General features: G+C 44.1%; 1 protein-coding gene across 1 annotated transcript in view; it reads left to right on the forward strand.

The window, feature by feature from the left end:
- The window catches only part of sox6 (SRY-box transcription factor 6), a 109897-nt gene that overhangs the window by 74476 nt on the left and 10984 nt on the right, over window positions 1-24437 (forward strand). Inside the window, exons 9-13 of the mRNA XM_069671211.1 lie at window positions 108-187; window positions 7885-8034; window positions 10269-10446; window positions 10713-10900; window positions 21423-21528. Coding sequence (XP_069527312.1) covers window positions 108-187; window positions 7885-8034; window positions 10269-10446; window positions 10713-10900; window positions 21423-21528 — 702 coding nt within the window. The remainder of the gene's footprint in view (window positions 1-107; window positions 188-7884; window positions 8035-10268; window positions 10447-10712; window positions 10901-21422; window positions 21529-24437) is intronic.

A 24437-nucleotide genomic window follows, 5' to 3' on the forward strand; every position in this document is an offset into this window, starting at 1 on the left:
GTATCGCACGGCCCGGAGATCTGTGTTGGCACTTGCCTGGTCGCTGTGGGCCGGCTCATTGTCTGAACCTGCATGCATTGTCGTCTCTCTCTCTCCCTCTCTGACAGGTGATAACTACCCAGTGCAGTTCATTCCATCCACAATGGCAGCTGCAGCAGCGTCAGGACTCAGCCCCCTCCAGCTTCAGGTATGTACAGTACTATGACAAAGAATGCTAGGGACGCCCGCCAAGCCCAGGGCAGAAAGGATGGCTAAGCAGCTGTACGCTAAGTAATGAGCTGCACACTAAATAATCCTGGAGGCCCCCGGCTCACACACGCTTATCACCTTACATATGTAATTTATCCTGTTTTATAGAGGATTTATCCCCACTCGCTCTGCCAGACAGAGGAGCTAGGAAGATAATAGTTATTAGAGGGAATGAGAATCACTTTGGTTGCCTTAATCGCCTGCCAGTGAATTTATCAGAAGACAATTGAGTGTGTAAGCAAAGAATCTCCTTTCTGTTGCTTTTATCCCGGAGAATCACTGTGATCTTAACCCTGTGGGGGAAACAATTAAGAAGAAAGAATGGACGTAAATCTGAGCAATAATAATGTCTGTCATACTGTATATACTGTAGTAGTAAAAGCAAATTCATGGCATGTCACACGAAGTGAGGCTGAGAAAGGGTTTGGAGGCACAATGAACGTTGGGAGAGGCTCCAAGCCCTTCAGGCTGCTCCAGGACTTTTCTCACACAGCCTTTAAAGCAGCTGAACCCAGGTCAGAGCTTCACCTGAGGCCACGATGTTTAATTTAGATTATTATCAGTGCTTCAAGTTGTAACAATCACAAATACTACTGTAACCTTGGCTTCTGTCAGCCTGTGCATGATCTTAGGTGATAACAAATCCCTTTAATGGATTTATATTTACATAAAAACACACAAGTAGCAACTGAAAGATGAACAACAACCCCATCTACTCAGCTGCAGTGCAGCATGTTGCTATTTTAACCATCAGTTTCCTTAGAGTAATTGTAGATCTCAAGAGTATTTGAAACTGGAAATCAGCACTGTTCTTCGGAAACAAAAGGAGGAAACAAAGGATTAAAAAGCATGCCTTCTAACATGTGGTTAAGTGGCCGCCGCTGCTTTGTCAACAACAGCCAAAAGTAATTGAAAGCAGCAACACGTGACGCGCCACAGCAGAGAGAAGTGTGTCAAGATAGAACAAGAAAGCTCGAGACTAAGAGGGGAACTCTCTTCGCACGCTGATATATGTGGCATTTGTCCTTCGGAGGCTACCACTGTCAGTGTTAACGAGCCTTGGCAAGTTGGAACAATGCATGCAGCTGGCTCTGAGGAGCCGTGCGTCATTATGCTGCCACGAGAAGAGCTATCAGAAGCATGTACGGTGTTAAATGAGTCCGCTCATGTCTGAAGACGTGTGTCCGTGAGAGGAAAAAGACTGGAGTGTGTATGTGTTGTGTATCACGGAGAAGTCCATTGGAAAGGAGTGGTAGTTCAGACAGGCATGCTGGGCCTATTTATAGTGGCGTATGAGGTCAGATGAGACAGTCATATATCTGAAGGTTGGGGTGAGGAGGGGAGACGGGGCGAGAGTGATTAATTTTGATTATGTATCTAACCCTGGGAATGGGCAAAAACAGTGCCTCCAAGACCATGACTTGGCTGACCTTTACAGAACACAGTAAACAAAAAGAGGTGCATTTTCCATTAATTGAAGTCTGTCAGCCCGTCACATATTCCGCCTGCTGGCTGCTATTTACCCTGCGTAGAGACTCCCCTTAAAACAGCAAGGCAAGTCAAACATGCCCTTTCCTACATAGCTGGGATCAACAAACCACGTGACTGCCACCACTTCCTCTACAAAGCACTGGGAGTCGGCTATGATTAAAAACATCATATCAAGGCAGACACGGAATTAAGTTAGAGTCGTCTGTCGCTGCAGCCTCCTTCCTCCTCAAAATTAAAATCTTAAAAAGTGTACTCCGATACGTGTGGAAAGAAAGTGGACTCACGGGTAGGAAAAAAAAAAGCAGAAAAATGTTCATCTCAGAAACAAACAAAGGAGGAAACACGCTGAGCGGTAAGTGATTACCTGTGGCTGCTTAATGACGTGTCTTAGGGCTAGAAACTTTTAAATGAACACATTATGTTCAGTGTTAAAATGCTGCAATTTGTAATCTAAACACCACAGGCAAGATTATTTTTAATTAAAACACGATCAGACTAAAATAAACTGATGTTTGGCTCCCAGGCAGGTATTGCTTTGCGAGTTTATTCTTCCTGCATCATCAAGCACAATACTCCCCTGACCCTATACACTTTCATTCTTTATCCCCCTCACACACACACACACACAATCCCACATACATATGGCTGCCCCCCAATTAAAATATCTCTTCCTGTCAGGTGCATGGCAAGGTATAATTTCCCCCAATTTGCTCGGTTTAGATTGTGCAATATATGAACCTTAAAAATGATCTTATTGAAAGAATTAATTCCCACAATGCTGCAGAGGTAATGTGATCAGCCATCCGGTCGGGGAGGCTAGCCGCGCCGTCAGTCTTAATGTTGGCCGCGCAGCCTCTTCACAATCTCCTCTGTCATAACAGTCTGGGATCCCCCCCCTCCCTTTTCCCCGCCCTTTCCCCTCTAAGAGAAGAAAAACCCAACGAGGTAACAAAGGCTTAGGCCCTGATGGATGTAAATGAATCCTCCGCGATGCGTTTGAGTGTTGGAGACTATAATTTGCTTGTCAATACAGGGTGGTAGCATCACTCTGGTGGGCTGGCAGTCTGCAAGTGGCTGTCACCAGGCATTGCTGTACCACAGGGCAATTTCACTCAATGTTTTTCCTGACAGATTGGCTCTCGTCCTCAACTCACAGGAGAGGAGGCGGGTAAACTATCCCAGCGCGACATGCCCCTCTTCATTAGTGCCCACACAGAGCCGGGATGAGGCCAGGACCAGCAGGAAACAATGGCTCCATCCCTGCCTGTCCTTCCCTGATTACAACTGACACCTCTCAGCGAACAGAGGAAATTGTGCTCAGATTGTACCCCAATCTGTCCGGACACCTACTATATTCAATTGAGCGAGCAGACAAGAAGGGAATTTCCCTAATTCCACAAAAGAATCTTCTACTTGGGAGAAAACTTAAATTGGTGTTTGTACACTACACCTTGCATCGCTTGCAGAGTGAAAAACAATTTACTTAAGGCCAGCATGAACTTAATATATATCACCAGTCCTTTTTACAGAACCACTAAACAGTAGGAGGACCTTTGAGAAAGTCCTGTTTTCTATTATTGGAAGCAGACTTTGGGGTTACAGCCATTTTAAAGGCAGCATTATTGGATAAAACCAAACATCTGGGTTCCCTGTATGCACTAACACTGTTAGGACTAAAGGAATAGAAACCCTCTGCTTCCACTCAGTCAAAGCTCCATTTTCTCTGCCCCACTGTTTTGCTTTTCCAATTTACCTTACACATCTCCAACCTTCTCTAAATATCTTAGTTTGGGTTCTCATTCTCACTCGGTCTTGGTGTTTTTCTCGCTTTTCTCCCTGAGTTGCTCAGGCCCATTACATTGCCAGAAGTGGAGCTTTTATGACACAATTCTTTGCAATGGCATCTTTCTAGGCCCGTGATAAACCTAGGACCAGCTTCAGCTCAAGCTCCCACTGTAAAGATAAAAAGCAGCCCACACGCTCAGCGACAACCTTGACCAGATCTCAAGCAGACGGACACATCTGAAGGAGTACTCAGAGGCTGAGACGACTGGAGCGATAAGAAAGAGTGTTGCACAGTCAGGGACAAACAGGAAGAAAGTGGGAGAGCAGCAAACCCGCACAGTATCTTTTGTTTGGATGTAAATGCCTGTGTAGTACAGATGTGAGGAAACGGCTTCCATCATTAACAAGTGAAGCACTTTTGACTTTGAAAGAGATAGAGAGAGAGAGAGAGGAGGAGGAGGGGAGAGAGGAGAGAACAGACATACTGTCGAGAGCAGCTGTTTCTGTGTTTATGAGCAGAGGAGCTCGGTCTTTGAAGGTAACCCAGAGCAGTGCAGAAATGCTAGCTGTGTGTGGAAGGCTGGCTAATAGGACGGCTAGGTGAGCAGCTGGATGGAGGCAGTGGTGAACAGAGGGACAGATGGACAGATAGAGTGGATAATGCAGTGAGCTGCGCTGAATGGGAGGGCTGGCTCTGGGGCCCCTGGGCCTGGAGAACCCACACACACTTACAGAAGATGGGTTTGTATGTGTATGTGCCAGGGAGAGAAACTGATAGAGAAGGACGTCAATATATATACTGTAGATGTAAGATGGAGAAACAGAGAAAGGCAAGAGGAGGGGTCGGAGCAGAGCAGGTTGGGTGCCAGCAGATGAGACAGATGTTGGGCCATACTGGAAAGCTTCGGCACAGTGCACCAGGACGCCTTCCTCCACTCCTGACATCTGGGCCTAGCCTGGGTCAGACTGCCTGCTCGCCCTGGGCAATGAGCCTGTACAAGCCTTGTGGCTAACGGGGGCTGGCGCTGTGCTGCCTTTTAAATGGTGTGGTGCACTGAAGCACAGTTAATGCCCTCATATCCAGCCCAGTGCTCAGCGCCCAGGCCAGGCAGAGGTGAATGAGACATTGACAGACAGACAAAGAGACACACTCGCACACAAAGAGATGAAAGTGTGATTGAGGGAGTGTGGCAGTCATCAGATAACTCTCACCTCGTGTTAAATGCACAAGAAGTTCATTGGTATTAGGAATCGTTAGAGTTTTAAGGCAATTTGTTTGAATTTATTTTATAGTTTGCAGGCCGCAGTTGTAAATGTGCATCGCAGCGTCACTGCTCGTAGCAAGAAATGTGACAAATATGTGCCAATGTATTCCAGCACATATTGCCATGCTGAAAACAAGATGCACATTTGTTCTTCCACAGAAACGTATTTCTCTTTGAGGCATATGCTCCAGTGTTTGAAGAAATAAACGCATAAATGGAGGTTATATTTTTCCCAAAATTAACTGTATTGTACCCTGAGCATAAGCAGCCAATTTGAGATGTCTAACTACATCAATAAAGTGTGTAATCTGAGTTTCATGTCGCAGGCAGGAAAGTGAACCTCCCTGTTTAACCTCTGCTGCCTCCAGAGGGCTTGTTTTTAATTACCAGAGGCTAACAGGCTGACCTTGGGCGTGCTGCACTCACTTTGAATCCATGCTTGCCGAGATCTGCTCCGCTCTACTGGGAAACAGGGAATGATGGGGTCAAAATGAAGACCTTAGATTTCTGTGTCTCCCGATGTGTTTTTTTGTGTACGCAGAGATAGTACTCTTTTTAAAAAATAGGCCTTTCACAGCGCTATGGAGAAAAACAAACATAGTATAGTACACGTATTTCTCTATGATGATGCTATTTTTACCACGCTGTGTGTTGCTCTATGGCTTTTCATGAACAGGAGTATAATTAGTGTTCCAGAACATGATTATGTTCCTGATCAAATATAGCAAAACAACCAGAAAAAAAGGAGGAGAAAAAGGAAACTGAAGGGTCCCTAGCTTCTCTCCAGCTTTCACCAACAGAGTTGGAGCACTGACTTTCAGCTTGACCCTTAAGGCCTTGAACCTTTTGCTGCCCCCACCTGGCAAGTAGATATGAAGAAGGGGCTACTAGATGTGAGAGAGTCAACAGGGAGAAGCAGGCAGAAGTCCTCTGCTCAGGGAGACGAAGCCTTAGCAGGATACATCATCCCTCAGTATCCATTAGAAAGATCAACCTCATGAAACAGTAAAGGACGTTGTCAATACATCTTAAGAATGGGGGAGCTAACACACCTTTTATCTGTCTTCCCCCTGATTGTATTTATTGTTCTTTGGCTCTTGGAGTCTTCCTAGTAAAAAGGGTAACCACGGCTTCTCACCCTATGGCACTGACCTGCTAATCAGCGCCGACCCAGGCTGCGTCTAATTTGAGGCAGCGTCTAATTGTGCTCTTTTTCCGGGACAATAATATTCTTCTCAGTCAAGGTCAGGGGCAGAGCCGTCGACAGGCCTGTTAGCAAACATCTGTCCAACAGACTCAGCTTCCGCTCCTTTACTACGACTCGTGTGTAGCCCGGAGTGGCTGCCAGTGAAGTGAGACTCCCCTCTCTCCGTCACTGTTTTTCTTTCTCTCTCTCTCTCTCTCTCTTTAAACCCCACACACAGAACGCCTTAACCACTGACATTAACTAAGTCTCGCTCAGATGAGAAGAAAATAGAGTTGGGCCCACTCCTGTGTCCATTCCTGTCCGAGACAAAAGGCTGTTTGTGAGGGAGGTGGGGGCAGTGCTATCATTGTGGGAACATAATCAGTCTGTCATTTCCGCTGCCCATGTGCTGTTGTTATCCCCAGGTCCTTTGGAAGAATGGGCCTTTTGTACTGCCGCTTATGTGGCAGCGATAAAGTTTCTTACAGAGGCACATATGTGTTTATATCTGGAGATATGTGCATGGACATAAAGTGCTCTGTTTGGCTTTAGTCTGCCGTAGGTGAGGCCAGCGGGGCCGAGTTGCTTTTCCCCAACAAATGCAGCCTGTATGTGACCAGTCGAACCAGGAAATGAGACGGGGTTTGCTGATTGGCTAGAGGAAGAGAAAATTAGATTCTGTGTGACAGCAACATCTGACTGAATAACACACCAAACCATAAGGCTGACCCAGTCTGAGGATAGCAGGCCAGTGGGGGAGTTAAAGGGTGCTATCTGTCTGATGAAGTGAGGTCTAAGGCTGCATGTAGTAACACTATTTCTCAAACAGCAGCTCTATTTGAAAGACTCCTGCCATATCCAGCAGGAGACAAAAGCCAATTTCATCACTTACCTGGTGGCCAATCAATAAAGACCTGGGGCAGAGAGAAGCCCCAGCAGTGCGGGGTTGTTGGGCTCTGTAAGCACAGAAAAACAAGCAGAAAAATAATCATGAAATCAAATCAGCCTGGTATTATTTCAGTGAGTTAGCACACAACACAATGTAAAGACATTAACTGTAACTTTATCCAGGAGAAAGGATGATTACCGTGTCAAAAATCTGATCCAATGGACACTTAGCAATCTGTGGCCTTACCAGGTTTTTAGATTTTTTTTCCCAAACCCTCATATCAACGTCTTGAAAGATCCTTTCTACTATATGCCACATAATCAGCCCGGTGGTGGAAATGTAAATGGAGCTTTCAGAGTTCAACCTTGTAAAGGCACAACTGATATTGAGTACTTCGCCAGACATTTGAACCGCCCTCTTGTGTGGTAATGTCACCAACAGTCGGACATCTCACTGATTTAACGCCAAGGAAAATAACGGTGATTACATCAGGGCTCTCTGTGCAGGTTTCTAAGCCTTAATAATGCTTGTGTTTAATTTATTCTGTGATGGCAATCCAACTGAGGTTGGGCCCGTAACATTGTGGAATGGGACTGTCTCGCTCGGCTGTGTGGAGACAAATCACAGGCCAGAAACTTCAATAGGACGCAGTGTAGATCTAGAGAAACGAGAGATCTTTGCTAACACACTTGCATCCAGTCGGCAAACTTTTCTCTGTGATGAGTGGAAAATAGGGGCTCCAAGTATTTTGAATGAAAGCCATCTCTGTGTGGTTTTAAAGACTGCTGTCTCTCTCTGGGTTCAGCCTTTGAAATACAGTTAAGACCTTTGATGGAGGTTCTCTGCCAGCCTCATGGAAAGAGAGGAAAGACGTAAAAGAGAGAGAGAGGGGGGGAGATGAAGGCAGACACAGAAGCAAGAGAGAGTTCTAGGGAGAGGAAAAGACAGAATATAAAACTTTGAATGTTTGCTGGATTTGGATGTTAACGCCTTGCGGGTTTTTCTCCACCTCCCTACAGCAACTGTATGCCGCCCAGCTTGCCAGCATGCAGGTCTCTCCTGGAGCCAAGATGCCTCCGCTCCCCCAGCCCCTCAATGCAAGCGGGCCCATTTCTCCGTCCTCTCTGAAGAATGACAAGAGTTCCTCCAGCCCCATCACTCAAGTCAAGGTACGACCCGCAACTCGTCCAACCTGCCCACCCACCAGCCCGGGCCTCGAGTGGTACTTGACCTACCGTAGTAGATGGTGTTTTTAGAATAAAAAAGCATCTACATAGTTCACCACTTCATGTTACAGAGCCCAGCCTCTAACAGGCCATCAATCTGTTGGGCTTTAACAAGGCGCTCTCTCTCTTAACCAGAACTCTGTGGACATGGTTGCTATGGCGAGAGCTGCGCCAAGCCAGTAATTTGTGGAACACATGGTTTCTATTTTTTTTTTTTTCACAATGAAAAGTTTTTCTTTTCTTGTAACTGAAATGGAATAAAACTATAACAACAGTGCTACACAAAGCTGACAAAAGGAAAGTAAGAAGTGGGATTGACGACTGCTTTTGGCGTGTAAACAACCCAAATGCAGGATGTGTGTTTGCTGCTGCTGTATGGCACCACTCCACCAGACCTCCATGCAGAGGAAAGGCAGTATACATCATCCCCACTCAGTAAGGCCATAATCAGAAACATGCGCCCATTTGGAGTAGTTTAGCTTAATAATATCACAATGGAGAAAGATCATAAATCATGTCTTGAAATGGTAGGAAGGCACTCTGGCTTTCTCTTCTTATACGCACACACACATGAACAGAACTGTTGCGAGTCTCCTGCCTCATGGGATTTCAATCGAGAGATTGCCATCAATCTGACATTTCATCACACAAATACACTCTATCTACTTATCAGATTAAATGGATGCCATTCAGACCAATATTAATAAAACCATAATTTGAATCATAATATTACAAATATGCCAATAATCACAATATTAAGGATTAATGAAATTAATCATGGATAAATGGAAAGCAAACACATACTGGCATCGTCCCATCTATATCCTCAGTCCATTGGAATCAGATTGCCTTTAGTTTGTTTGTCTGCTTTCAGCTTCGCTGCCTGACAAACTGTTATTGGCACAGCAATAACAAGGCCTCGGGGCAGTCTTTGCTTGAGCCATATGTTTGGACAAGGAGACACTTGGGCTTTGAAAAAGACTGTTAATGACAGCATGCCATAATCAGATTTAAAAGACTGCTGTGTACACATGGTGATTTATGCTGTGCAAAGGGACATTTCTCTACTGGGATGAAAATGTTGGAGACGTTTCTACTGAGAATTATTCAGCATTTATTGTGTTTACGTGCATATTTATGATCCAGTTTATGATCAGTTCCACCATCTTTTCTTTCTATCATAGTTTGACATTTTAAATATTTTCACATTATATTATAATTTATAAATGTTGTGGTTTTTTAATGTCTTACAATAAGGAAAAAAAATAATTCAACATAAATTTAACACAACTATCAACTTTGAACATATTGTGGATAACCACTCATACAAGGTAACTTTTGGTTTTGTGCCCATTTATCCGACTCTTAAGGTCAATTTTAAACACATTTAAGGAGAGGAGCAAGCTCTAAAATACCTGGACTCTGCCCCCAATAGTTTATCTGCAGGTAAAAACATGTTTGGTCACTGTAGTTAAGCTGCTGAGGGTGGCAACTTGAAGAATAGTGCTCTTCATCCCACATCTAAAGGCTGCAACCAGCCCAGCAAATACTGCACCACACACGAGCATCCAGCTCTGACCTCATCTCAGGACTGCACTATTTAAGGTTTTTTAAATCACATCATATTTTTAAGGAGCGGGCATATCAAAGCATATGATAAAACCAAGTATGCACAAATGAGGAATGAAATTAGAAAACAAGTTAATGAAGTAGATAATGCAAGTCGACATCTGATGAATGGAACAGCTGTCTTTGATCATTGGCACCGCCGTTATCTGGTCATTATTTATTCTTCGAACCGGAGTGCAGACACAGAGAGCGGGGAGGAGGAGGAGAGGGAGAACAGATGAAGATGTACAGAGAGACAGAATCTGCTTTAATTAGTGTGAACAAAGGCGCCGGGCAACTGTGAGGAAGATCGCAGTGGCACAGCTCCTGAGGAAGGATGGATAAGGAGAGGAGTGAGGAGGAAAAGAGAGGAGAGGAGAAAAGGGCTAAGAGAGGGGAAAAAGCAGGGAGGAGGTGTGGGTCAAGACAGGGATCCTATAATTAACCAGTAACAGAGGAGGAACTGTGCTGTCTGGGAATCCTGAGCTCCCCCCCTGAAAATGGGAGGAGGGGGGGGGACACCTATTCACATCTGTCTTCTCTCACACTCCTCTCTCTGCTGCCTGTAGGAGGAGGGAACACAGCCGCTCAACCTGTCTGCTCGGCCAAAGACGACAGACCTGGTCAAATCCCCAACTTCCCCGACACAGAACCTGTTCCTCGGCAGTAAAAGCAGCCCGAACAGTCTCCTCGGCAAGGGCGGCATCCCGAGTCCACTCGGAGGCCTGGGCCGCGGATCATCTTTTGGTAAGACCTCAGAGTGACACAGATTTACTCTATTCCACTTATTTCCCCCCCAAAATAAACTTGTTTCAGGTTAATAATCATGTGGCATAACAAAGAGCAACTGTGCAAAGTTAACAGAATGTGCAATGTTAGTTAAAGCAAGCAATAAGTGTTTTTAACAATATGTTTCACAGGGATACTCAGCATCGGCTTATATTCAAATCTAGGTACTGGGAAGGACAGGGTATCCTAACGTCTCTAATTTGTGTATGTGTGTGTGTTTATAGATATCCTGTCCAGCCTAAACTCTACCGCGCTGTTCGGGGACCAGGACACGGTGATGAAGGCTATCCAGGAAGCTCGGAAAATGAGGGAGCAGATCCAGAGGGAACAGCTGCAACATCACCAGCAGGGCATGGAGGCCAAGCTGTCCGCCCTCAGCTCTGTGGGCCTCAACAACTGCAGAGTTGACAAGGTTAGGACTACTATCATACAGCCTGTCTCTGTTTCAGGTCTTCTCCATTGCAAGCTTTTTCCATGAAACAAACTTAAGCTTTTGACCACAAAGAGCGTTCATCTCTCCCTGAGAGTAGCGCAGGAAAGAAAGTGGAACATGGCAATGTGGATACAGAAGTAATGCTTAAGTCTAATATTTCTCTCTAATCCATGTCCAGGGTGCTCGTATTGATAAGAGCTGGCATAGCTCAGTGTGTAGATGTTTTTAGTTAAATTAGTACGTATGTGTTTGTGTGTGCGTGTTCAGAGGGCCTGGCGTTGTTGATGTTGGTGTGAGGGCCGTGACAGGCCATGGCGCTGCCCGGTGTGGGTTAAGAAGACTCTGAAGTCTCTGCCCAATTAAGGCAGACTCGCAGCCCTCTCCGTCCCCTGACATGGGACGGGGCTGCTTTGTACCGGGAGCACACACTCCCAGGGATTCCCTTTAAAAATATCTTCAATCGATGAGTCAATCAAGGAGAGAAAAAAGCTGTCCTCCTCTCTTCAGCTTGATGCCGTGTTGCCAGTTGGCTGTGAGGAGCAGGCAGGAACTGGGAGCGATGCTCATTAATATTTCAGCACCTGACACTTTCAACCAACAGCTTCAACTAGGTCAATGTATATGTAAAAAAGTCAATGAATATCTATTTTGATTTCCCTCTAATTTGGTGTTTGGAAGAGATCACTGTCTATGCAGGTGGCAATCATCTATGCTCTTGCTGAAGTGAAGAGAATAAATTAGTGCAGCCCACAGAGAGGACAGAGACACAGACAGAGCCTCCCCTGCACTTAGCCTTTACTAACACCAACAAAACAGATCTTTACAATAATCAAACAATCCTTATTATTATTTTAATAAAAATGTAAACAAGCAATTTTCATGGAACAATATACAAGCCTTTGCCTCCCGTTTCTTTGCAGTTACAGCATGAGAAACTTTAAGCAGGAGTATTTGAGCACCCGCCTCAGTCACAGGAGCTGGTGCAGCTGCCTCCCACTCTCTCCCAGCTAAAGTGAGCCGGTGGTCACCCAAGCAGTGGAATCTGCCGTGACATGAAAGCAGTAACTGAACACTGCCCGTAAAGAGCCATTTTCAACAGGCAGCACACACCTACAGCTACATTGTCCTTAGCAGGTAGAGCTTAACGTCTTTTTCACTCCCTGCTTCTTCGTCTTTTGGAGGCTTTGTTTCCTCTGAGTTTTGGGCTCGTGTGTTTGACCTTTGTTAAAGCAATTATGTGAGAGGAGGAAAAAGGTTTTCTTTTTCTTGTTTTTTTCTTGTCATCTTTTTTCTAAAGGATCTCCTGCCTGAAATAGCCACTCACTCCTCACCTGCAATCTACCTTTTGTAGGTGCTTAGCACAATGAGGAGGGAGAAAACAGAGTGGGTGTTGGGTGGTAAGGCATGTGAATGTTAAGCAATGACAAAAGGGGCATAATACTTTTACACAATAAAGACCAAATAATAAGGAAAATACAAATTGCATATGAAGTCATTTAAGCCCTACACCCTGTGTGTGTGGTTCATATATCAATAATTAAAAGCATCACCTCAGGAAATATGCTTCTGTTTCATTACATCTTTTATTGTCTCGTTGAATGACACCTTAACCGTGCTCACGCTTGACTCCGGCTCGTGCAAATCACAGTGAGATATTGTCACCTCTTAGTTCCTGTGACACTGGCCCTATTAGGACGGTGTGAAATGAGAGGCGCGCTTTATCAAGTCAGCTAAAAGAATCGCCCCATCATCTTCATCCTTCGGCCGCAATAAAGAACAGTAGGCTGTAATTCAGCGGCGAAATGAGCGAGGAGGAGAGAGAGTCTTTTGCTGATACAAGCCAACGAAGTAGAAAGGTTTGAACGCCCCAGATAAAAGCTTTCACTTTGGTCAGTTTCAGAATATTAATATTTCACCAAAGCGCCTCACCTGACATAAATATGGTGTGGTCTTTAATAGCTCCCCTCCCAGTCTCTTGTTTGGAAGTTTATCATAGTGAGAGCTTACATGAAGAAGATTCTGGAAAGGTAACATAAATGGGATTAAGGAGAGGTTAAGATCATCCAGCGTGGCTGTTAGAGGGGGATATTAAATATTGATTTATCCCACTGTAATGACCGGGCAGAGGAGTGGGTCTAAGTGCTGCTTACAGATGGATCAATTCATCTTTTCATACAAAGTGTGTCGGAAGAGTACAATGCATTCCTCCCTCACCTTTATCACTAGGACTCTCTCTCTCTCTCCGTCGCTCTCCCTCTTCTTCCCCGGCCATTGACCTAGGAGAACATGGCGTAGAGCAGACCCTCTCTTCCACAGTGTACGAGCCTTTAACCTGAGGACATGTGAAATATTCATGCTTTACACAAGCGGATTTTCTTGCTTGTCTTTTTATTTGTCTGTTTTTACTATATCCCATCAGTACAATAAAACCTTTTACAACCCTTCTGCAATTTACCTTTTTGAAATATTTATCTAAAGGTATTATTGTCTGCAGAGGGCAATTACTTTGTTCCATTATTTACCATCTCCTCCGAACCAAGAGGAAGCTTTTACCTAGAATGTGCCAGTAGGCCTACAGACAAATACAGTACATCGCAATCCATTTGTAACCATTGGAATTGTTTGCCTCTATTATGCACGGGAGCTATATCTGGACATACTGTTTTTCAGGGTCACGGGTGAATACATATCAAGTGTCTGTATCCGACTGTTTTCAAATAGATGGTGCATTCAGGAACGCAACCATGTTACCAAATTTCAGGAACATTGATGGCCCTGATGGAATATATGGCCAATAGAATGGAGATGTAGTACTTAAACGCATACATTAAGAATGCAACTGTTGGGAACCCAAAAGCATCTTTTTTTTTTTAATCAACAAAATAAATGGCTTAAATCACCCTGGCCCATGCCTCATGTTCAGACAGCACAACATCACAAATAACTACAAGTTTTTCGCACATGTAACCAACCAGAAGATGGAATAAATCAAGCTACAACAATCAAAGTTTAAATAAATAGAGCCAAATAACTCTCAAATCTATTATTTCATCTAAACTATCAATTCAGAACTGGTCAGGTGTAGCCACATAGCTGCTCTGTTAGATCCTATAAATTGTCTGGAAATTATCTCTGAGGCTATCCTCACTAAAAATATGTAGGTAATAATACATGACAAGCAACTTATTATGACCCATATGAGCAAAAAGTCTGGGTAGGGTTGAGGTCATATGAGTTGGAGAACTTTAAATTACTCAGAAATCCAAAGAAAGAAAAAGTCTTCAGGTAGACTCAAATTTCTAACTTCCAGCCTTCATCTGACTTGCACAAATGAGCAGTTCTACTTCCTGGTTAGAGACAGCAAACCGTAGGCCAAGCAGAGGAAAAGTGATACATTGTAGGCCATTGATTGACGAGTTGTCTGGCCAAACTCTGTCGTTTCTATGCCCTGGACCTCTCAACAAACCTGGCTGTTGAACTCTGATGGATCAGTGGAGAAACGTGTCACACCTGATATACAATTCCTCTCCCTTTAGTTCTGACGGACGTTGCATATGCGATGCTCTCGAGGTTGCGTGAGATAAAATATATTCCTCTGCTGACATGTGCCTAACTGGAATCAAAAGGTGAAAGGCCAGTGTATTAACCTATTGAACTGCCCTTTTCTGCCCTGCCACACCTCCTCTCCTCAGTATTGATGACTACAATTGTCCATTTCCCGTGTCGCAAAGCTCAGCCTGTAAATATTCAAATAGAGCTTACACTGGTGCTCCACAAAATCCAGACTGCTAACCTATTGGTTATAGTGGTTTGACTGTCCCCTCCTGTCTGTGTGTGTGCAAGCATACATGTGCATGCACGTGCGCATGTGTGTGTATGTGATGCCAGGCCTCTTTTCAGGCAAAGCCCTCACAAAGACTTTGAATATAATCTTGTCTGGTCTGCAGCCCTGGAAGCAATTTTCTGCTCCTTTTCGACTGCTGTCTTGGAAATTGCAAACCAAGGCGTTTTGGCTGCAATGTAAATCCCTGGCATACAAGGGTTTGCCCATCCAAATTAGATTATGCTCTGCTCCTAGACACTGGCTGTAGCCAGCAAGTGCTATTGTGAAGATTGCTTACATTAATGCTTTGTCCAATTGTTCGTGTTTGCCAAAAGAATAAAAATAATGTATGACTCTGGATAATATGTGCCTCTGCATGTGTGTGTGTGTGAGTGTCTGCAGGCTCCTTTCCCAGGTCAGGTCTTTTGCTCCGTCTCGTCTCTCCCCCCAGAAAGACATCAACACTGCATCTTGGTAGGGTCATTTGGCGGTGGTGACTCCATTATTTTCTACAGTTGTCGTTTAACACAGTGAATTTCTGGCCTGCTGCAGTTGCTCAGAAATGCTGCTGGCCAGGATGTCTAAGACCTGTGATACGGCACTCACCACGAGGCACACGCAACAAAGCATCAGGGAAAGAATAGGCCACAAAGGACCATTTATAATCGTCGGTATTGTTGCAGAAGGAACATAATGGCTCCAGTGTCCAACAAGTCTTTTGAGGTTTTGTCTGTATCTGAAAGGGGTTTTTTTTGGTCATGCTACAGTTCCAAATATCCTGCTGTTTGTAACCTGAGGGTTTGATAAGGAACGAGATTCCAGCCCAACTTAGTGTAACACTCCCCGGAGGAGCCAGTGAACGGCTCTGGATCACTGAGGATTGGGAACCCGTAAAAAATGATGTCAACAGAAATGATCTCAGCAGTGTGGAGAGGAACAAAAACTAAAGTCACAGTGCTGACTTTGTTATATATTACACACTCCTAAAATTACCACATTTTCAGCACATCTGATTCTAATTGAGAAAAATGATCGCGCAATGTCCAAAAGTAGACTCACCAACATGTCAAAGAAAACCAATTGTTTAGACTTAGAGGACGTTTCAAATCGGCTCTGAAGGGTCACATTTTGTGGGTTTTCCCTCCAGCAAAAAATAACTCATCTTAACTAATGAAAGCATATTCCTTCATTGGAAAAAAAACAATAAACATTAAATTGGCACAAAGCCCAGAGTAAAGCTACCTCACCGTTTTTTTTTTCATACTTTAAGCTCCTTAATAAAATTAAAGGCCCGTTCTGCCTCTGTTTTAAACAAATGAGGTGATGCCCTGGCAGCACAAATGGGACTGGGATAGCGGGCCATCTCTGCTCTGTGTGATGTCGAGGACGACTACCAAAGAACAGATGCCAGCCTTTTGTGGGCTGCTACTGTTGATTCTGCTGCTGCCTGCATTAGCCTTAGCAAAAGGGAGAGCACAGGGTAAAAAGAGAAGCAACAGTCTGCATGAAAGGAACTGTGGGTTCACCGCATGGCTGGATGTACTTAACATTTAAATGGGTCAAAACTCGCAGAAACTACTGGAAAGCTGCAGACTTATAAATAACATTGCGACTGGTTACAATGAAAATACAAAACAGATGAGGCGCTGAGCTGCGAGGAGCTGCAGCAATGTTAAAGTGCAGTCTTTGTCTCCATCAGGGCTGGGACACATTGTCGGAGGGAAGACTCCGAGGGTGATGACTGACACTTGATACACAAAGGCCTGCATTGTGGTCAGGGAGACATTGCCTTTAACTTGCCACATACCAGGTGTGTGATATAACCAGAGCCACTTCAGCACATTATCAAACATAAGTGGCTGTTTAGGGGCCTGCAGCTGTTAAAGGTTCCAGTGATGACAATTTTAAACATATGAAATTAGATACCCTCAATATGGATGAGATTTTATAGTTTAGAGATCCTGGAAAGCAAAGCGGTTACCAAAAGATTTACTGTATATACAATACATTCATATACGGCCAAATAATAATCACACTATTATATGACTTCAAGTTGGCAATGGGTATTTTTCAATGTCTACCAGCTGCATGAAAGAAATTAAGCAGACAGCACACATGCCAGCTTAATCTGTGCTGGTATCATCTGGTTTACATTATTCCTTTTTCAACATGGAGGCAGATCATTTTGTTCTCTAAATCAACCTTGAAAAAAATAAAATAATAATGATTCAATGATGTATAAGAAAACAATAAAGTTAACCTTGTGTTTGGCCCTGGTCAGAAGGCTCGTAGTATGTTCTGGCTTGTCCATCTTCATCAAGGTTTTATGACCCATGGGTTACAGAAAAAGTACGTCCAAACCTCTCTGCTATGATAATTGCAGGCTACAGTTAAGCCTCTCTTCACCTTGGCTAACTTTCTAATCGAGAACTTTAAAGTAACAGCATTGACCATCTTTGTTAGGACTCTTTGGCGACACCTATGGCAAAAAGCAGTAACTGCTGGTGGGGTTTTTCTTTTACTTTCGCTTTGTTGGCAGCCTTCATCTGAACATCAATTGTGTTCCTTTTTTTCTTGCATTTTTTACTTGTTTAAGATCATCTTTAGTTATTGATCTTTTTATGTTTGGCCATAGTATTCATTTACTCTCTAACTTATACCATAGACACTGTATTGGGCCAAAGGCTCAGTCAGCATCGTGTTATCTTAAAGATACAATCTCAAATACTTCAGTTTCACGCTCCTGAGCGCCACCCACTGGTGATAACTCTTTTGAAGTTGTATCTGTAGTCATCAATCTTTTCTTTGTTTGTTCAGCCATAGTAGATTACTGTTTACCCGCAATGCTTACAGAAACCGGAGGTGCAGCCGCTTAGCTCCGCCTACCCTCTCTGGCAGACCAACCACTGCTGGGTGATGGAAAACGCGTCACTAACTGGGCGCCGCTTGTAATTTTTTCCGCGAATGTCGCCACAGACACCAAGTCCTTAATAATACTATTTACTGCAAATGCAAAGGCTTTCATCAGTGGGCCAAAGGCTCAATCACCACTGTGTTAACTCATTCGGTGATAGATAGTGACTTACAGACATTTATTTAAATGAAAAAGATTGTTTTAGACTTCAGAAATATTTATATGATAAAAATCTTCAGGAATTTAACTTTGAACGTTTTTGGATTTCCGAGAATTCTTATTTTAATTCTTAACCCGATTCAATAAACCTAGCTGTCTCTAAAAAAAAAAACTGCACACCTATCTGCACTGCAGCCCACCTTACTCCTCTGGCTATTTCTCTTTCATCTCTATTTGAACAATATCAGACCATATGGCTTTGCCTATAGCCTGCAGCTATTTACAAAGGAGCGAGTGAAGGAGTGTTAGGATTGGCAGTGCGTTGCCTAAATATAGGGCAGGAGTAGGCACAATGCACAGGGCCGTCAGCCACCCGCCTCTGCCCAGAATACACCCTGTGGGCAGAGCAGCAGGCCTCCGGCACATGTTCTGTGGCCGGCCAGATTAAAGCTCTCTTTACAGCACTGACAAGGGCTCTTTTGGGTTCCCTCGCCCAAGAAGCTGCACAGACTCTGCTATCTATCATCTTTCTGCTCGTCTCTCTTAACGCAGTGACTCACAGCTTCAGTGGACTGGCTCATGACTTCACTGGGCAGACACAAGCATCTGAATAAAATGAATGTGTTAATAAACTTTAAAGACAAAAGGCTGCGCAGGCAGGGTGGATGAGATTATTGTGGGTGGCAGTTTTCCACTACAGCTCCGAGAGCATCGCTATAATTTTAGTTGCAGGGTGGAGAGCTGCATGTTGAAGTCATTTGAGGGAGGGACCGGTTGCTTGCCAGCGGTCGTGGTTAAAGTGGGAGGGGGAGATGTGTGCTGTTACATCTTTTGTTTCCTTATTCTTTATCTTCACCCCTTCCGAACAACAAAAACAATCTGTATTTTATGTGTCCAAAGTCTTTAGTCATTCCCTTGTATTGTGCATTATAAACAGCACTTTATATGAGCCGTACACTCCCTCTCCTCTCCGTGCAGGATGGCCGGCTTCCCAAGATACTGCATGTCCTTTGCTACTTCTCTGTGTCGGAGTGATCAGTAAAAATTTAATGACACTATAAAATAATAAAAGTGCCATTAATTTATCACAGCACTTGATGCGTGGGCTGTAAAGAAGCATTAGTTCAGTGAATATTTTCAAGCCCTAAAACAAAACCATGATGCTGTGAATGTGATTTATGGCCTTAATTACAACTATAATTCTAATTCGCCGAGATAAATTACCAAACTTATAACCAATAAGTATATTAAGCCAAGTATATAAAATTTTATGAAAATTTGTGGTACCATATTGCACGGCTAGTCTGATATTAATTAGCATAGCTGACATTAGAAGGAAGAGGTGTGACTACCCCTTTATATCAAGCATGTAAAATGCGTGCTCGGTCAAAGCGTAGATGCATGTTTTCTATAAAACTACAAAAAATCCCATGATCCTTTTTGTCAAATGAAGTGAAGCGATCTCAAAGAACAAGAGTCTCATTCAGGCTGTCTAGTGCGCTGATCTTCACTAATCACATGACTCTGTGTGCAGTAGAAGGAAGTTCAACACTGAGCTGGTTATTAATGAAATCCATTGATGGATGGCTCCTGTTCTCCCTCCTCCTCCTCCTCAGCCCAACATGATGCTTAATGATCATGAGTTTATAAAAGGACTTGATTGATCAGGAGGGACCACCGAAGCGCAGAAGAGGGACGAGATGACTACTTTATTACAGACACACAGCGCACACGAGCGCCGTGTCTTCCTACTGGACTGTCCAAGTAGCATCTGAAGCAGCACCATTGCCCCTCCAGCTAATCGCACATCAGTCACTTTGTCATCAGGCTGCTAGCTTCTTTCATTAAGAGCAATAATGTGGCCGGGTGATGAATACGACTCCGCGAGTGTGTGCGTGCTCGTGCATGTGTTGCTTAACGCAGAATGTGAAACAGAAAAAAAAAGGCCCCGCACTCCGTCTTCTCTTTACAAAGCGTCCTCTTGCCCAGCAGGGACCAGCACATATGTCATAATTAGAAAACACTTAAGTAAGCAAAGGGCCGTCAGACAGACAGGCTCTAATCACACGCCATAAGCAGGTAGTGGCTAATTGTATATCAGAATCACTCAGCTGGCCATAAATAATGACTGCTCCTTCAAGTATGATGGTAAATTGCAGAGCTCTTTCTGTCTCCCTCGCAGTCCTTTCTTCTGAGGAATAGTTCTTGAATAAATAAAAGCATGAGGCAAATCAAAATACTGTGAAAGGCCTCAAATGGACTTGAACTATCTTCATCCTTCATCTTGTCATCTTTTTTAACCCTCAAGAAAAAAAGGTTAAAGAAAAGAAAAAGGAAATTTGACGACTAGATTTCGTCTTTTTTCTTTTTTTTTTGTGATTACTGACGGCTTTTGTTGCCAACATGATTTATGTGACAGGAAAATACAACAAAATCTGCAAAAAGTAAATATTTTCCCTCATGATACTTAAGTCTGCTTAATTTTTTACCACCGTCGTCTCCTGTAAGAAATACGTCCCTGTGGGGAAAAAGCAAAAAAAAACAACAACAAAATGGTACGAAGCTTTACAAAGAAGGGGCTAAAAGATTAATGTGTGTGTTGGTGTCGGTGTGTGTGGCAGGGGAGCTGTTAGCATTGTGTGGGGACTCTACCTGAGTGTCTGTTCAGGCTGCGTGTGATAGGCATGTTAAGAAAAGAAGGAGGCAGAGGTCAGAGCAGACAGTACATCTTTGGCAGAGATTGAATGCTCACCCTGGGAGTAAAACAAATGCTTTTTTTCTGAATGGTGGCAACATGCCTGCTTTTAGTGTCATCCAGGCGAAACCTAGGGGGGGAGAGATTATTTGTATCATGCAGAGTCAAAGTGTCCATCTCCTAGTTGAGTCTTTAGAGAGGAAGACAGCCCTTTGCTAATGCCCTGTGTATTCACTGAGGAAGTAGGTCATTCAACAATGGAGCCAGCAGCAGTCGGCACTCTCCCCTTGCATAATACATTAAGTGTAATGTGCAGCAACTATTCAGAGGCCCCCCGAAAGCTGTTATTTTATTCTGTAAATGCACACGGACATGACATTTAATATTGTCACGGAGCACTGAATGACAGGGTTTCATTGTGCGTCAAGTACTACATGATGCCAAGTTTAATCTGAGCACAAAGCGACATGACAAACGGGAAAACACGGTGTGTTCTCTAAAGCATGAACTCTGAATAAATGATGGGCGCTGAGCTCTGGGCGCTGCAGACTGCAAGGGAGGATGTAAGGAGAAGATTACAGAGGAAAATCTGAGCGCTGCAAAGAGGGCCACGGCCCCATTGTGTGCCTCGGATCACAAAGTATCCTTCTGTAAATCTATTTACAGCACCCCTGGCCCTCACTGTCTCACTGCCTCCTGTCATCCATTATAGCAGCTGCTGAATAGAGAGATGAGAGAGGAAAAAGCTACATCTCGCTCGTGTCAAAAGAGCAGCTCTTCAAAAGAAACCTCCATTTATCAAAGACACTTTTTTTCTTTTCAAAATTTCAGATTTCTGATGGGGTTATTTTTACAAGTACGAGTGTATATGTGCTTGTTCGTGCACCTGACTGTTTGTGTTTCTCTGCAGGAGAGGGCGCATTTCGAGGGCATCGGCCACCACCTCAGCAAGCTGGGAGAGGAAGGGAAGATTGGCCACCGAGTTATTGACCTCACCAGGCCGGAGGATCTAGACGGTAAGCAACGTTTGGGTTCCTTTCTTCTTTTGTCACACATTACTGTAAAAGAATACTTGTAAATCATTGGATTTTTTTGCTTGCTTGTAACTCAAATAAACTCCCTAAAAGTTTCCGTAAAAACTCTGCCAAAGCGTTATTTATGTTGAGAGGACTCAGGTCAGATCAGGCCCTTTGACAACCTCAGTCTGACCCTTGTTTAATAAAAAAATATAGACATGAAAAAAATAGTAAAACCTCCCAGGCTAGTGAACAGCCACAAGGAGCACACCTCAGTTAATTCGTCAGTACACTGTTTGATTACAAGAGCATTATCGTGTTAGTAGGCTAAAACAGATTAATGAGGGTCAAGCTGAATAAAAAGGTGTTAAAACCAACATTGTGTTTATTAAAACAACTCTTACCTCTCCTCTAGGATTAAAAAGGCACATTTAAATTGATAGGTTTAGAAAATGTAGGAAATGTGAACGCCCGGTCCCCATGCCCCTCGCTCTTTCTCAACTCTGTCCCTCCTGAACAGTCACTGAATAGGCCTGCCCTACACACTCTAGTTTGAAAGCAAAAGGTGTTTTGATGGCTGACAAAGTCGGCTCCAGCATGTGGCCGTGTGTCTCAGTTGTGGATGGGAGAGTGGTTTGTCAGGGTGTGTGCAGAAGCATGTGCGTGTGTGTGTGTGTTTAAGGGAGAAGTGGGGGTTGAGGGGTGAATGCCGTTTGAAATGAGCCGAGGCTGCGAGGTTTTCACACGTAGGTGAGCGAAGGACAAGGGTGCCTGAGGACAAAGTTGGCTTTTTTCCAAGCTGGGCTCCTGTTGCTGTTGTGCTTGTTTGAGGTCCTGGGCACAGGGGTGTAAATTCGAGTTGCACCAGTGTGACAAAGCGTCATCTCCCTTTGTGGCGCTGGCTCCTACACAGGAGCAAGGAGTACCTCAGTGCTCCAGTGTTTGTCCGACACAAATATTTGTGGCAGTTTCCATGGCACTTCAGAGCAAGAGCAAAGAGGAAAACGGGTCTGACTCATCTTTGATGCCTCGAAGAGCCTCAAGGCAGAGGGATAGATATTTCTCAGGACAATGTAACCCATCGACAGCCTTAAATAGCATCTTAGACACATTTCCCATCAGTTTTAGCAGAAAAAAAAAGCTCACATAGATGTTTCTATAATGTTTTTTCACTTCCCATAAAAGTGTTTACCAACTCCAAAGCAAATGTTTTTTTTTAATCATGCGTAGTTTCACATCACACCCAACGCTGAGGATGAGAATTAGAGGTGCATTTAGTGGATTCATTGACATGTTTCCCATGTGAGCCGCAGCGGCAGATCCCATCCCACCCGTCTGACTCCACGCACAGATGTTGCTTCCAGAGCTCATTCTCCCAGTGGGAACCTTCCCTCTGTGGCTACTGTGGAGTCGGGACGAAAAAGAGCGCACACCAGGGCAGTTGTGTCCTTTTAAGTCCTGCGCAGGGCCGAGGGAAAGGCTCGCGCCAGACGCCTCACATCAGTGTTCCCAGTGGGCTATGGATTAGGAGCAGGCAGAGGTTAGAGGAGAGGAGAGGTCCTCTTCCCAGGGGGGGAGATGGCTGGGAGCCAGGGCAGCGCACACATAACTCAAAACACACAGTTACCATTTCTTCTCCTTCACCACAAATATATCTGTCCGTCTGCTTCAGCTTCACCAACAGGAAAACACATACGGCTGAATGATGTGAAGAAGGGTTTTATGATGTGAACCACAACGTGTTTACTCTTCTGAGAACATGTTTACTTGTGAAATCATGCTGTGAGGATTTTCTACACCCTGAACCAATGGAGGCTCAGCTCCCTGGCATACCTTAAAACCTACAGCATCTGCTTGAAGCTAAAATGCGCTCTCTTTAATAAGAGAGACAGGACTGATTTAAAGGTCAAAGGTGATGCAGTGTCCAGGGTTTAAACCAGGCTAAAAGGAACTATGGTTTAATCACCAAAACAACTGTAAATGGGAACTTTTCATACATAAATAGACAGTTTTAATGCAGATATTTGAATGTCTTTTGACTTGCAAATGTTAACTCTTAAATGCAGTTTTTTTGGACCATTGTGGTACAGGAGAAGTTCTTACTAACCTTTTCTCAGTAGTTCAAACACACTACAAAATACTTTGGTTGTTTTCCTAAAAGGGAAAATTACTGGGTGTACCTCCCCGCCCTTACACAGGGTGTGAAAGCCCCTCGGTGTGCAGCAGCCTCCCCTCCAGAACAGAGAGCAGCCACATTGAGCGGGCCCTGTGTACAGCGGGCTTCTGTCATCACAGCAGCTCGCAGAAAGCTTTAGGTTGCTTAAGCTAATATTTGCAAAGCACGCAGCAACCAAAGTCCTAACGACTTGGAAAAAAAGCGGCGAGGGAATGGAAATAGATAGGATTTCCTTCATTTTACAAAAGCCACGAGCCTAATGCACCAAGCCACCGCAAATTCATTAGGTCGTTTTAAGCTCTGACGTAAACATGACCAAATACCCACAAAGGCCTCGGCCCAACCAGGCGCTTTGTTCATTCACATGTGGCAGTTTGGAGCTGCTGTGTGGCTGAGGTTGTGTGTTTGTCTAAACCGCCCCCATCACGGAGGGTCTGCAGAGAACAAAGAGGTTGTTGAGAGATGTGTAGAGGCAGGAAACAGAATTAATCTAAACGCCCAGTGTGATAATATCAGCTATAGAGTGAGAGCAGATTAGGCTTTAGCCAGGCAGAGTCTCTAAAGTCCTCATGGAGAAGGATGAGAAGAACAGTGGTGTTGCACTGTTACAGATCATCGGTGAGGGGCTTCTGTGCATCGGTAGCTCGGAGCTGTTGTGAAGTTTCATACGAGCTGATTGTTTAAAGAGGTTTTCGTTGTTGTTTTTCTTCCACTGTGAGGCCGTGGGAACGAG

Source organism: Semicossyphus pulcher, unplaced genomic scaffold (assembly GCF_022749685.1).
Source record: "Semicossyphus pulcher isolate SPU_LCO1_2020_fin unplaced genomic scaffold, fSemPul1.0.p SCAF_1, whole genome shotgun sequence".
NCBI lineage: Eukaryota > Metazoa > Chordata > Actinopteri > Labriformes > Labridae > Semicossyphus > Semicossyphus pulcher.